Here is a 15,938-nt window from a genome sequence, read left to right on the forward strand (position 1 = left end):
TAAACTCTAATCCTAATCTTAACTCCTACCCTTACCCTAACCGTTACCTAACCTAACATAACCCTAACCTTAACCGTTACCTAACCTAACATAACCCTAACCTTAACCTTACCCGTTTTAAATATTAACTTCAATGGGGTGACGTCAGAGTTTGGTTGTCTCAAGGATCCCATTTAGCATTCACCGTATTTTATTACGGGCAAGATGGGACGATCGGGCGAGCCAGGTCCCATAAGGCTCACCCATGTTCGGCCCTGGATATTACTGCGAGGTGAATGACTGTGCAGATGACTCATGCAAGTAAGGCAGGTAGAGTAGAGTTCAGTTCACACTCAAGTAAGTCATTAATCAAGTAAGTGAAAGGCACTCCCACTTACATGAGTTCAAACTGTAATCCATCAAACAAATAGTCCATATAATGGTGCGTATTCACAAAGCGTCTCAGATTAGGAGTGTTGATATGGGATCAAGAGCCAGGGAATAAAACTGGACCCGTATCGCCAAAGGTGTGCAAGACACATGCACTTGTGTTCTTTTGTTTAATTGTGTTTTTGTTTTATGTGATTCGTGTGCTTAGTTGGGGAGAATATTGTTAATGTTTAGAATTAGAATTTTACAAACAGCCAGTGGTGAAAACGTTTAGGGTTTTTTTGTTCGCTTTGAGTCCCCTCCTCTGTTATTCTCAACGTCGTAGACAATTTGCCAGAACGATATTTTCTTCAAGGACAGCGGAACGTCTTTTTTTGTTGTCATTACATCCTGAGGCATGATGACGGCGTTGAAGTACATATTTTGTTTAGAATGGATGGACATGAGCAGCGTTTTGTTCTTTCTCTGTGTTTTCCTGCTCTTCGCCGACGTTTTTAAGAATAGGGCGCCGAAGAACTTCCCCCCCGGTCCGTGGTCATTGCCCCTCATAGGGGACCTTCATCACATCGACGCAAGCCGCCTGCACCTGCAGTTCACCCAAGTGAGTTCATCGCGACTCTTGGATTGCGTTTCAGGTCGCAGCTACATTGCTGCCGGGCTGCGCAGGTCAGCATAAATCTGACCATTTGCGCAAGACGACTGCAATAATAATAAGCTTTATTTATATACCACCTTTTTAAAACAAAGTGCTTTACAAATAGATAAAACAGATTACACATTAAAAAGAATAAGGGCCGCATCAATTAAATGCTAGTCTTTTAAACGGAGTTTTAAGAAGAGATTTAAAAGAGAATACTGATCTTGCTAGCCTAATTATCCACAATGTCAGTGGGATGACCATACAGGCTCCAACATGCTATGCTGAACATTCCTGTGTTGTCATAATACATCATATTGCTATATATGATTGAACATTGTACACTTACTAAGAAACATTACCAAGGCCAAATGCCTGTAAGCATGTTTGTCAACAAAGTTAAAAACAGCTGATTGACAACAGTTCAGTTCATTGGTCAGGTTAAAAAACGTTTACAGTCTGTATTCACTGTATCACTTTCCCCTGTCCTTGTTCAGCTCTGTGCAGATGAGGAAGTGGAGTAAGGGTTACTATATATGCCATTTAGCTGACGCTTTTATCCAAAGCGACTGACGTTGTACAAGCTAAGCGTTGTTAGCGCCATGCTCTACCAACTGAACCACAGAGGACCCAACTTTAAACAATTGAAATTCACCCAATGTCTCTGTTTGTTCTGTTGCGCCACACGTTTCTCTTAGTTTGCTGAAAAATATGGCAACATCTTCAGCATTCGACTTTTTGGTGGAAGGATCGTCGTTGTGAATGGGCACAAGCTGGTGAGAGAAGTCTTGGTCCGACAAGGGGAACATTTAGCAGACCGACCGTCAATACCCATAGTTAAAGACACCTTGGGAAACAAGGGTAACTTCAGTTGTTCTTTTATTACTAAAATAGTGTTTATTCAGTATGTGAATGTGAATGTATTAAGTCCTTTTGACCTGCCAAAGGGATTGAATGAGAGTTGAATGGAAAGTCACACATTTATGGAATGAAACAAATGAAACACAACCACAGTGTCCTTGACCGGTGTGTCATTTTAAACAATTACATGACAATCTAAGGGCGCATCTCAATAAACAGAGGTGGCATCCTTTCCTTGTCTCCTCTCCTCTGTCTGCAGAGTCCAGCTCTTCCAGATCAGTGCAGACCAAGTCGAGCAGCAGATAAGGAGAGGAAGTCTTGTCAGATGTTTTTGAGATGCACCCATCATTTTGATTTGATTTAACCTTTATTTATCCGGGTTAATCTCGTTGAGATAACATCTCTCTTTCAAGAGAGACCTGGTCCAAGACAGCAGCCAAGGAGAACAATAAAACAAATCATAAGGCCTACCACCACCCCAATTGTTTTCACATAAGGATCATTTGCCATTGTTTCCCTGCAGGTCTGATACTAGCCAATGGCTACCAGTGGAAGCATCAGAGGCGATTTGCTCTGTTCACGTTGAGGAACTTTGGTCTGGGCAAGAGGAGTCTGGAACCCTCCATCCAGCAGGAGTGTCAGTCTCTGAACGAAGTCATCGCCAACAATCAAGGTATTCTGTGTCCCAACTACCCAAGAGAATTAAGTGAAGCTGTATTTGACTGCTCTCCCTTTAATGACAAAAAGGCCTTTTGCACACCTGGATTCTCTATTCGACAGGTGTGTAGGTAAAAACAATCCAGGACCGTTGGTTAGAATGACACAGTAAAATGGTAATTACGGTGCATGATGATTATGTAGCTGATGGCTGTGATCAGCATTGTGCAATGACCTTGCCGACCCGAGACCTTGAAGTAGTGTCTCTCCCAACCAATGCCTAGGTTCTGATGTTGTCTCTAAGTCACCTGGTATCTGCAGTCACGGAAACACTCTCATCCAATAGAACCTCGGCAATACTGAGCACACATTCCATTCTAGAACTCTGCAGGGTTTATGAGATAAGATGTTCAGGTCATTTGCTTTTTTGATGGTTCTGATGGGGTAATGCTTACGATGCTGCTTCATGGGAAATTGGAGATATTTTTGCATGGTGTCGAATCCAACCTTGGGCAAGACAGATCATCCATTATACATCCCTTACACCTGGCCCACTGTAGCAATGTCTTCTCCTCACATTGTTGAATTGATTGATTGACTGATTGATTGATTATACCGTCCATCCTATGACTGCACATAACAGGTGAGCCCTTCGCTCCCCAGCTACTGGTGAACAATGCTGTCTCTAACGTGATCTGCTGTCTGGTGTTCGGGCATCGCTATGACTACGATGATAAGCACTACCAGTCCCTCCTACAGAACATTAACGAGATGCTCTTCTTACAGGGTGGAGTGTGGGCACAGGTGAGACTCACCTTAGTTGAATGCAGTGATCCTCAGCCCTGCTCCTGGAGAGTCTCAGTGGGTCCAGGTTTTTGTTCCAGCCTAGCCCTGTCACAACTGACTGAAGTAGCTAACTGGTCATCATGGCTTTGATAAGTTGAATCAGATGTGTCACTGCTGAGCCGGTTCCAGTACTGCGGCTCTCCAGGACCAGGATTGAGGATCATTGTCTGACGTCTAAAGTCAGTTTTCCATTTGTTATCTGCCATGCCGCCAGATGGAGGTGCCAGAGAGACATCTCCCCTCTGTGTTCACGGATCTAAAACAGACAGTAGTTCAGTTCCACCGGCCTCCCAACTAGCTCAGTGGAGCCCCCATGATTTTGCTCTGCCTTATCCATTCATTCAAGTCTGAAGTGTGAATACTAAATAGGCGTTGGTGATGATGGCCTAAAGTGGAACCAGGCATAGCTGTACAGGGCTCCCACAGATCTTGAAAATCCTTTAAAAATGTGTGAATTTGAGAAAAAATAAATATGACCTTGTTTTTGGAAAATCGACACGGTCCTTGAAAGTGTTGAATATTTTGTGCAAATGGCTGATGGTCTGTAGATCTACAATATGTTTCCCTGGCTGATGGTCTGTAGATCTACAATATGTTTCCCTGGCTGATGCGGCACCTTCCTGGGCCACACAGAAGGATCTTCACTCTGGCAGATATGGGCATGTCCTTCATCAAGGCCAGGATCAGAGAACACAGAGAAGACTACGACCCCTCCGCACCCAGAGACTACATCGACTGCTTCCTCGCTGAGATGGGAAAGGTACTGTCTGTGCGTGTGTGTGTGTCTGTGTGTGTGTGTGTGTGTGTTTGATAATGTTGATATACATGCTCACAAAGAATCTCATGTGCAGTATATTGTGAAGCCTGATGTTTTTGTAGTTCTGGTTCCAACATTTGATTGGTGAAAGGATACACAGACAAAATGAAGCTATGCATAAGGAGTAGAAGAGAGGTTGTTGTTGTGTTTTTGCCTCAGTGGGAGGATAACCCTGAGTCTGGATTTGATGAGGAGACCCTGTGTTTTTGCCTCAGTGGGAGGATAACCCAGAGTCTGGATTTGATGAGGAGAACCTGTGTTTCTGCACCCTGGACCTATTTCTTGCTGGGACTGAGACCACTACCACCACTCTACACTGGGGCTTGCTCTATATGATCAAGTACCCTCACATACAAGGTAGGTGTGTGTGTGTGTGTGTGCGTGCGTGCGTGCGTGCACACCAGAGACACAAATACACACACACACACACACACACACACACACACAAACAAACATTCCTTACTCCCTGTGTGTGTAGAGAGGGTCCAGGCTGAGATTGATGCGGTAGTTGGGTCGGCAAGACAACCATCTGTGACTGACAGGGAGAACATGCCCTACACTGATGCTGTCATCCATGAGATCCAGAGGATGGGCAACATCTTGCCCCTCAACCTGGCACGTATGGCCAGCAAGGACATCATGCTGGGGAAATACATTATCCCAAAGGTGTCTGTCTATGTGTCTCTTTCTGTCTGTCTGTCTGTCAGTCTGTGTGTCTGTTACCTTGATCATTGAGAATTTGGTTTCCCTCCCAGGGCACCATGATTCTGGTCAAATGGATTCACTATACTTTAAATGTAGAAATGCAATCCTCTGATTGACTGATTGATCAGTTGATCTCCTGATCAGTGATCTATGGTGTGTGTGTGTGTGTGTGTGTGTGTGTGTGTGTGTGTGTGTGTGTGTGTGTGTGTGTGTGTGTGTGTGTGTGTGTGTGTGTGTGTCCGTCCGTCCGTCCGTCTGTCATCAGGGCACCATGATCGTGAGTCCCCTGACCTCGGTGCTGTTTGATGAGACTGAGTGGGAGACACCTCACATCTTCAACCCTCAACACTTCCTGGACCAGGAAGGCAAATTCAGGAAAAGAGAGGCTTTCCTTCCCTTCTCAGCCGGTAAGCTCAGTTCTGTAACTGTTTCAAACATTAAAAAAAACTCACCAGTTTCCTATATTGGGAGTGTGTCATTTGTGTGTGTGTCTGTGTCTGTGTGTCCTCAGGTAAGCGTGTGTGTCTGGGGGAGCAGCTGGCCAGGATGGAGCTGTTTCTCTTCTTCACCTCTCTCCTCCAGAGGTTCTCCTTCTCTCCTCCCCACGGGGAGAAACCCAGTCTGGAGTTCAAGCTGGGAGCTACTCACTGTCCCAAGCCCTACCGCCTGTGTGCCTTGCTACGCTAAACCGGACAAGCCACTCACTGCCTGAAGCACTTATATTTACATTTATATTCATGGCATTTAGCAGACGCCTTTATCCAAAGCGACTTACAACAAATACATTTGTCTTTAGTAGTAAGACAACTGTAAGTGAATCATCTATCCATCAGTCATCATAATAAAAATTAAGCACTTAACAGCAAGCAATTAATTAAGCAATTAACCTACCACCTCTGTGCTCCACTAACTCTGTGTCCTGCTGTGCTGAACTGGATAAGCAACTCACTGTCCCAAGCCTTACCGCCTGAGGAAAGATTAAAGCCTTGTTAAAAGCCTTACTAGGAATTTGCTTTTACCAGTCCAGTTCATTCACAACAGTGAGGAAGATAATGGTAAGAAGACATGTTTAGATGATTGTGATATGCTCACCCTGTCAACTTCTCCTCCTTTCCACAGCTTGGATGTACTCAAGTCGTATCAATGCTTAAATATATATATATATATAATCTACACATAACAATACAATGCCTGGGGGTGCTTAGTGGTGTAGCACACAAATGCGCTTACCACATAATCGCAAGGTTCCTGGTTCGATTCCGACTCTCGACATATCTTGCATGTCGTCCCTCCTCTCTCTCCCATCCTTCCTGTCAAACGCTACTATCTCTGTCCCAATAAAGCAGAAATGCCCTAAAAACATATATTTTTAAAAATAATAAATAAATACAATACCAGAAATCTATCGTGTTGTCGATGTGATGTCATCAGGGCCGGCGCCAGAACGAAGCCGTTGGACGGACACTTTATTTCTTTTTTCCAGGGAGGTGCTCTACAGCACACCCTACGTTACTGAGATGTTATTTCTTTTTTCCAGGGAGGTGCTCTACAGCACACCCTACGTTACTGAGATGTTATTTCTTTTTTCCAGGGAGGTGCTCTACAGCACACCCTACGTTACTGAGATGTAAACATACACTGTACAGGACGACAGTGAGTGGGATTGGATTTCCTGTTGTTGTAGAGCAGTGGTTCCTTTTAACAGTCATGTACCCAACAGTCATTACACTCTACATCCTGTAATTGATATTCTATGAACATTATCCCTTACATATTAGACATTGTGATAATATTATTCTGTTGGATAGGGTGCATGCATTTATTTTTGGCACTGAGACTGCAGTCGGCTATTCAACAGGACTGTTTGGGAAGGTAAATCACATTTATTTCGCGTACGCCCTAGATCGATCCACGTACCCCCGGGTGTACGCGTACCCCGCTTTGACAACAGTGGTTGTAGTGTAAGCGCATTTCTACATTGTTTTCGTGCAACATTTCTAAGCAGCAGTTCACCTGCTACCAAACCACGACACTGGGGGGAAAAACCCTGATACTGCGTCAATTGTATCAAAAAGCCTTGGAAGAAGTGACAGAGAGGAGGAGTCGGCTGGGGTCACCGTTGAAGACAGCAGATAGCAGGGGCTTGCAGAGGAGGACGGCGCAGAGTAACGGGACGTATCAGAGGATTCAGCAGGCTCCTGCTATCTTTCCCATTCATTGTGACAGCATGAGGGGCGCTACAGTGTGTAGGCAACTATTGTACCTACACGAAATACACTGAGATTTCAATAAAAATGTTAACAACAGTCAGCTACTCATATCGCCTAGGGGGTATGCGAAATAAATGTGATTTATGCGCATCTTTCATCGCATTTGCAGACCAAGGCAAAACATAAAAAAAATCAGTTTTGCAAAATTTCATTCAACCATGTATTTTATTGGTAGATGCTAAGTGGGGTCCTTGGGACGACCCCACTCTAAACCCTAATCCTAACCTTAACTCCTACCCTTACCCTAACCCTAACCTTAACCATAACCGTTACGTTACCTAACCTAACATAACCCTAACCTTAACCTAACCCGTTTTAAATATTAACTTCAATGGGGTGACGTCAGAGTTGGGTTGTCTCAAGGATCCCATTTAGCATTCACCGTATTTTATTACGGGCAAGATGGGACGATCGGGCGAGCCAGGTCCCATAAGGCTCACCCATGTTCGGCCCTGGATATTACTGCGAGGTGAATGACTGTGCAGGTGACTCATGCAAGTAAGGCAGGTAGAGTAGAGTTCAGTTCACACTCAAGTAAGTAATTAATTAAGTAAGTGAAAGGCACTCCCACTTACATGAGTTAATGAGTTAAACTGTAATCCATAAACAAATAGTCCATATAATGGACTAATAATAATAATAATAATAATAATAATAATAATATTGAAGACATCAAAACTATGAAGGAACACATGTGGAATTAGTAAACAAGAATATGTTTTATATTTTAGATTCTCAAAAGTAGCCACCTTTTGCTTTGATGACAGCTTTGCACACTCTTGGCAAGGTGTGTCCAAACTTTGGACTGGTACTGTAAATATATATTATTGTATGAGTTTTAACAACCTGTGTTTTTATGTGTTTTGTTTCATATTTAATGAATATGAACAAACTATAATGTTTTTAAGAGGACAGATAAAGACGAGGGGATTACAGGAGTCACCTTGAAGGATGTCAATACAGAGGTTGTCAGAGTTGTGAAATGGTCATATAAATGGTTTATAAATGGTCATATAAATGGTTTATAAATGGTCATATAAATGGTTTATAGCATATCGCCAGTATGCGTCATATTTAACTGCGCTCACACAAAAATGTAGCAGACTTAGCAGACAGATAGAGACCGTGAGATTACAGAACCTACGTAAATGCAGACAATACTGTGTGTAACTAAACAGAATGTTCCCTTTATTGGTAATTACCCCTCTTTGACATACCAGGTTGACACAAACGGCACAGAACACTCATCATTGCCTCCCAGTCTGGACCCTCCTCAGTTTGCATACCGCCCCAATAGATCCACAGATGACAGCATCGCCTATGTCCTCCATACTGGCCTATTCCACCTGGACAAGAAGGACACCTACGTGAGAATGCTGTTCATTCACTCCAGCTCAGCATTCAACACCATTGTCCCCTCCAGGCTCGTCACCAAGCTCAGGGATCTGGGTCTTAACACCTCCCTATGTAATTGGATCCTGGACTTTCTGATGGGTCGACCCCAGGTGGCGAAGGAAGGCAGCATCACTCAGACGGAAATTTGGTATGGACCCCCCTAAAATGATCAGACACACCCCAGGTTTGCACTAATACGGTAAAAACAGTAATTATATTATTATATATTATATATATTATTATATATATATATTATTACAGTGATTTCCTGCTACACTTCCATGATTTCCTGCTACACTTCCATATTGACACAAATGGCACAGAATCAACCCCTAATCCTGATTTTCTTTAGATGATTGAGGAACCTCCAGACAGGTAGAGGTAATGATGACACAATCCCATTGTAAATGTTATTATGAATGAAAAGGTTACTGATTGTTTTGCAGAGCAAGGGCCACTGTGAGGTATTTCATGGTAAGACAAACAAAGGCCAGATCTAGTATCAGCTTACCCTCTCCACTTCCTAACCTTAACCTTAACCCTAACCCTAACCCTAACCCTAACCCTCTAACCCTAACCCTAACCCTAACCCTAACCCTAACCCTAACCATTAATGGAGTCAATGAACTGTCCTGAGATCAGTTTTCAAGGGTCACGGTCAGCCGTCCTGATTGGGCACCTGAGGGTGATGTCATCATGGGATTGTGCAGCATGGAGGTGGAGCCTATTGCATCACACCTGTTGGATTAGAGTTTACCTGTGGGAAAACATGTGACGTCTGAACTGGTTCTCACACTGTGTTTATTCTCACAGTGGGCGGCAGAGTGGGACAGCACCTTAGAGAGTCGAGATCTCTCTTAACGCTTTGGCTCACACACATACAGACACACACACATACACACACACACACACACACACATACACACACACACGCTAACTCACAGCTACACACACACACACACACACACACACACACACACACACACACACAATCCCTCTCTTGTTCTCTCTCCTTCTCTCCCTTTCTCTCTCTCTTTCTCTAACACACGCACACACACACACACACACACACACACACACACACACACACACGCACACACTCTGCTGAGCAACCATGGCTGCCTCAGGAGTGTCTGTCTCCTCTCTGTGGCAGTGGATGGACGTCCAGACCGTCCTCCTCTTCTCTGTCCTCCTCCTGCTGTTGACAGACTTTGTGAGGAGCCGTCGGCCGCAACAGTTCCCTCCAGGACCGTGGGCGCTACCCCTCGTAGGAAACATGTTCTCCATGGACTTCAAGAAAGCACACGAGAGTCTCACTCAGGTACTGCTGCTTGTCACTGCTTTTGTTTTCAGTAAGTAAACTCATTCCTCCCCTGGTGGCCGACCTCTGGCACTGCTACTGCTCATATGCAGTCTTTTAATATATAAAATAATATATGCCGTTTAGCTGATGCATACATTTTACTTATTGTCATTAACAACAGGCCTTGGCATGTGTTAGTTCACTCATTCTTGAGAGTCGCCAGATTTCTTTTTTCTTTATTTTTCTAGTTGAAAAAAAGAAGGATGTTTAATTATTTGTGCTTAAAAGTTACATTGTAATTTTATAAGGGAAAATATTAGTTTGTAATTTTACAAAAATATTTTCAATATTCTGAATTTCCATATTGGGCCACTGCCAGGAAACGACCTTGTCCCGAGCAAAGGATCACAAAATTCAAATTCACTCAAAAAGTGTTTATAATTCTAAAAACTGTAAAAAGAAAGAATATTAACTGAAAACAATATATATATATACTATACAAGGTTCCATCTAGCTTTGCAGTGAGAGAGGGTTAGGGTTAGGGTTAGGGTTAGGGTCAGGGTCAGGGTCAGGGTTAGGGTCAGGGTCAGGGTCAGGGTCAGGGTTAGGGTCAGGGTCAGGGTTAGGGTTAGGGTTAGGGTTAGGGTAGAGCTGCTGTGTTCGCTCTAGCTCTGCTCTCCCAGAGGGAGGAGGTGTGTGCATGTTAACGGACAGTAATCTGAGTGAGTTTAAAGCACATAGACACATTTTCCAAATCTGCAGTCGAGATTTTTATTTTGCCCAAAAAAAAACCCTCCCATCTTTCAAGTTACGTCTTTGAAAAAGTGTTACGAGAAGATCCTATGTACAGTGTCTTTCTCCGAGGTTGAAAGGGTCTTGTTGTTGTTGTCTTTGTAGATCTCCTTAACCGACTGGATAATTTTGATATCTGTGCCCCTTTGTAAGTCCAAAGACATCATGATATGACATTATCTGACCTCTGACCTCTGACCTGTGTTGCCCCTGCAGCTGGCCAAGCAGCATGGCTCTGTGTACAGCCTGAGGATGGGTCAGTCGTGGACCGTGGTGATCAACACCTTCACGCTCGTGAAGGAGGCCCTGGTCACCCATGGAGACAGCATGGCTGACCGCCCAGAAACTGCCATAGACGTGGACATTTCACACAAATTTGGTGAGGTCACTCATGGTTTCACCTGTGAAATATTACTAGAGTGTGTATTATCTTTACAGTTATCCTATCTTTAGCTTTCATTATGTCATCCTCTCATGGACCTACAGTATGGTCTACAATATGTCTATGAGATGTGGTGATGGTTTGAAAGGATAGTCCCCCTAAAACAACATTTATGGTGATAGACTAAGAAACTATGTTTTTTTGTGAACTATCCCTTTAAGGCCTCTCGTCCTTACTGAAGCCTCTTCTGTGACTGTGATGCCTGCAGGTGTTGTCTCCTCCAATGGCCACCTGTGGAAGCAGCAGAGGAAGTTTGCCCTCTTCACCCTCAAATACTTCGGAGTCGGCAAGAAGACCCTGGAAACCGCCATCTTGGAGGAGTTTGAGTACCTGGCCAATGAACTGGATGAAATGAAGGGTAAAGTACTTTTCATTCCTATTCTTCATTTGCTCATTGATTTTATGATGCAGTAAGGGATGACCTTGTGTCAAAGCATTGTGTTGTGGGACAGGTCTCCCTTGGGAAAGAGCTTCTACATAATCTCACTGGTGTTACCTGTATAGATACGAGATAGATACGAGATAGATACGAGATAGATACGAGATAGATTGAGATAGATTGATGAACCAATGTTGTTCTCGCCTCTAGGTAAGCCCTTCGACCCCAACATGCTCACCAGCAACGCTGTGTCCAACATCATCTGCTTGCTGGTTTTCGGACGACGTTTCGAGTACACTGACCAGAACTTCCAGAGGCTGATGCAGTTGTTTGAGATTAACATGAACATTGAGGCTTCCATTTGGGCCGAGGTACAGTGGAACTACTAGTGCCCAAGTTATCGGCAGTTTAAACAAAAATAATAATAATTGCAGTTTTACCATGTGGTTTCTATGTAGATATGAGGTTAATAACGAAGTGTAATGGTGCCTGTGTGTGTGTGTGTGTGTGTGGGGTGTGTGTGTGTGTGGGGGGGTGTGTGTGTGTGTGTGTGTGTGTGTGTGTGTGTTGGGGGGTTGGGGGGGGGGGGGTGTGTGTGTGTGTGTGTGTGTGTGTGTGTGTGCAGCTCTACAATGCCTTCCCCTTTGTTATGAGGCGTCTGCCTGGGCCACACCAGACACTGAAGGCCAACTGGGAAAAGGTCTTTGAATTCATCAGGTCAGAGATCGCAGAACACAGGAAGGAATGGGACCCGGCAGAGCCCAGGGACTACATCGACTGCTACCTCACCGAGATACAGAAAGTCAGTTGGTTTTTTTAGATACCATCAATGACGCTTTGTGTAGTTTCCAGAAATAATAATAATAATTGTTTTAAAAAATCATTATACGAGAATAATTGCTGATAAAAGATAAAATAGAAAAAAATAAAATAAACCAATAATAAACTATATAAACATATGATAAAAGCCGCAATCAAAGTCTAAGTGGGAGGCTATACCAGCCGAGGGAGATGCGTCTCAAGGCCTTAAAAGCCCCAACAGTTTCAACCCAGAATAAAAGAGAGATCGATTTCAAAAGGTAAACAGGAGTATCCAAGCAGGGAACGCGTGCCTGACTTTCACCTTCTTCTCCCCAAGAACAAGGACGAGGCTGCAGGGTTCCACGAGGAGAACCTGGTCGTCTCTGTCATGGACCTGTTTGTCGCTGGATCTGAGACCACATCTACCACCCTCCGCTGGAGCTTCCTCTACTTGGCCAAATACTCTGAGGTCCAAGGTGTGGAACGCCCTCACATCAGTCGTATTTACCATGTGACATGCAAAGAAACCTTCCCCGGTGTTTGTTGTCCCCCCCTTTATTACGGTGTTCGCGGCCAAATTTGGCCCGTCTGTTTTAACTGCTCTTACATAAACACAAAAACCATAAATCACCACCGAACTTTGTTTAACACCTTTTAAAGCTGTGAAGCAGTGTCTTCAGCTTGTGGTTAACGTGAGTAACTGCAGTGAATATACAAAGAACAGACGCTGAAAATGTATTTCTAAATGAACATTTATTGTAAAAAAAACTAAAAACTTTAAAACAGAGACCATATGAACAGAACATCAACATGAACAGTCCTCTGTGAGTGTGTGTGTGTGTGTGTGTGTGTGTGTGTGTGTGTGTGTGTGTGTGTGTGTGTGTGTGTGTGTGTTCCTCAGGGGCCTCTTCCTTGTCTGTTGACTGTTGGTCAGTCTCATAATAGTCTGGATCGAAATCTGGATCTATGTTATCTTCCATTTCCGAGACATCCTCCTCTGTCTCTGGTTCAATTTCAGTCTCCTCTCCATCATCATTCGGTTCAAAATGATGATCCCGAGCCTCTCTGACAGACAGTTGCCTACTCAGTCGCCTACTCATTGTGTTCACAGAGTAAAATGAGAGCAAGGCACAAAGAAAGCTTTACACAGTGCCTTCGGAAAGTATTCAGACCCCTTCACTTTTTCCACATTTTGTTGTGTTATAGACTCAATTTAAAATGGATTAAATTAAAATAATTTGCCATCAATCCACATACAATACCCCAGAATGACAAAGCGAAAACAGGTTTTTAGAAATTTCAGTAAATGTATTAAAATTGAAATACAGAAATACCTCATGTCCATAAGTATTCAGACACTTTGCTATGACACTTTAGCTAAAATTAGCTAAAATGCTAAAATGTCATCAACAAATCACTCAATAAGTTGAATTGAGTCCATCTTAATGCAAACACAATATTTATGATTTAGGAAAAGTTGTAAATCGGTCAGATTTGACCCGAACACGAGAAGAAGGCTCGAGTGACTGAATACTGTTGCTCATTTACAGAGAGAGAAAACGAGGACTGTAATCAAGCTCCTTCTTTGAAAGGTTCAGTGTTCAAAGTTCAAATTCTTTATTGTCACATACTCTGCGAACAGAGCAGTGACATGTTGAGTTCACACAGGGCCTCAACAATGTTATACACAATACACAATAACACTTCCTAAATGCTATTATAAAACATGCTAAAATGCAAAAATATGCAAAAACACTAAAATATGCTAAAATGCTAAAATCCTCGTAAATACAAATACTGAAACCCTTTATACAGTTTTCCCTTCACTTCTCCTCTTCCTCTCTCAGAGAAGATCCAGGCTGAGATAGACAGTGTGATTGGACAGTCCCGCCAGCCCAATATGGCCGACAGACCCGACATGCCCTACACTGACGCTGCCTTGCATGAGATCCAGAGGATGGGCAACATCGCGCCTCTCGGCCTGCCCAGGATGACCACTAAGGACATCCAGCTGGGGGAATACCTCATTCCTAAGGTACTGCAGCAGGACTCCTAGTCCCGAGCCACAGACACTACACACCGAGCTCAGCATCTTTGATCCACGTTGACAACAAACGTCCCATTATGAGAACGTTTTTGTTGTTGTAAGTCGCTTTGGATGAAGGCGTCTGCTAAATGCCATAAATGTAATGTAAATGTAGAACGTTCTGTTTTGTTTTCCAATTAGGGTGTCATTGTCCCAGAATGTGGCACCTGTTAATCAGAATCTAATCTGTCTTTATTCACTCGCTTTCTTGGATGTGACAGCAACTCATATGCGTCCTTCCTACTTCACTTTACAGGGCACCCGGATTGTCGCCAATCTGACTTCAGTCTTGTTTGATAAGAACGAATGGGACACACCGAACACCTTTAACCCAGGACACTTCCTAAACGCTGAGGGGAAGTTTGTGAAAAAAGCAGCATTCATGCCTTTCTCTGCAGGTGAGGAATTGAACACATGGTCCTCTGTGGCTCAGTTGGTAGAGCATGGCGCTAACAATGCTTAGGTTGATTGTGCGATTCCTGTTGGGACCATATATACTAAAATGTATGCACTCACTGCAATGTAAGTCGCTTTGGATAAAAGCGTCAGCTAAATGGCGTATATTATTGTTATATATCTATATGAACAGCAGCCATTATTCATTAATAAGACACATATTTCGATATATAGAGGTCTAAGAGTGATTGCACTGTGTGTAAGGTGAAGGAATGATGTGCATCTCTCTCTCTCTCTCTCTCTCTCTCTCTCTCTTCTTTTCTCCCTTCCCCCTCTCTCTTCTCTTCCAGGTAAACGAGTGTGCCTCGGGGAGAACCTGGCCAGAATGGAGCTCTTCCTTTTCTTTACCTCCTTCCTCCAGAGGTTCTCCTTCTCCATGCCGGCCGGAGTGAAGCCTGTGATGGACTACCGCTTTGGCATCACCCTGGCACCGTTGCCCCATGAGATCTGTGCCATCCCTCGCAACCTGTGAAACACTTCCAGTGAGGCCCCAATGGAATTCCTCTGATTCCAAATCTGCAGAATTCCAGAAAGAACCCGCAGGGGCAGGTGTTCTTTATGCTTTCCAGAAATTGTTGTATTCAGAAATGTTTATCTTCAGAAATGATTGTATTCAGAAATGTTTATATTCAGAAATGATTGTATTCAGAAATGTTTATCTTCAGAAATTGTTGTATTCAGACATGTATTTAGAAGTGCATTCACAAATGCTGTATTCAGAAATGTGTAATTAATTCAAATAAAACCAAACACTGCTAAAAATACTCAAGTGCACAATGGATAATTGCAATCTACAAATTGCTGTGTGGTTCACGTGTATGTTTGTAAAGTGCTTGAATGGAGTCATACTGTAGACACTGTTTGTATTAGAGACCCATAATCACTTTCCATAATCACCAGCCCACTGGCTGTTCTCATTTTGCATGCGATTCATAGTATAGCACTTCACACACTGTGGTTAGCGTTCCCCCCGAGGTTTGGCAGGTGTGAATCACTACTCAACCTCACAGCCTCTCTCACGACAGCCTTCAGTCTACCTACAGCCTACATTAGTCTACGTACAGCCTACCTCAGTCTACCTACAGCCTACTTCAGCCTACCTACAGCCTACCTCAGTCTACC

General features: G+C 43.5%; 1 protein-coding gene across 1 annotated transcript; it reads left to right on the forward strand.

Annotated features, from left to right (window-relative positions):
- The first annotated feature begins 719 nt into the window (after positions 1-719).
- LOC310805724 (uncharacterized protein) lies at positions 720-15,492 on the forward strand. The gene is made up of 19 exons (XM_083671524.1): positions 720-970; positions 1,705-1,867; positions 2,391-2,540; positions 3,168-3,328; positions 3,954-4,130; positions 4,403-4,544; positions 4,666-4,853; positions 5,158-5,299; positions 5,404-5,564; positions 8,383-8,529; positions 9,711-9,878; positions 10,869-11,031; positions 11,303-11,452; positions 11,684-11,844; positions 12,099-12,275; positions 12,612-12,750; positions 14,122-14,309; positions 14,617-14,758; positions 15,107-15,492. Exons 1-19 carry the CDS (start codon positions 767-769, stop codon positions 15,286-15,288), a joined length of 3,105 nt encoding a protein of 1,034 aa, XP_083527650.1. The 5' UTR covers positions 720-766; the 3' UTR covers positions 15,289-15,492.
- The last annotated feature ends 446 nt before the right edge of the window (positions 15,493-15,938 follow it).

The sequence above is a fragment of the Argentina silus genome, assembly GCF_951799395.1.
Source record: "Argentina silus genome assembly, chromosome: 6".
NCBI classification, from domain to species: domain Eukaryota; kingdom Metazoa; phylum Chordata; class Actinopteri; order Argentiniformes; family Argentinidae; genus Argentina; species Argentina silus.

What these genes read in the sequence shown, in the direction of transcription:
- LOC310805724 (XM_083671524.1), top strand. Translation starts at nt 767, where the DNA reads ATGATGACGGCGTTGAAGTACATATTTTGTTTAGAATGGATGGACATG. An exon ending in CACACGAGAGTCTCACTCAG is followed by an intron (nt 9,879 to 10,868) that starts GTACTGCTGCTT and finishes TTGCCCCTGCAG; the next exon opens with CTGGCCAAGCAGCATGGCTC. An exon ending in GGACATTTCACACAAATTTG is followed by an intron (nt 11,032 to 11,302) that starts GTGAGGTCACTC and finishes TGATGCCTGCAG; the next exon opens with GTGTTGTCTCCTCCAATGGC.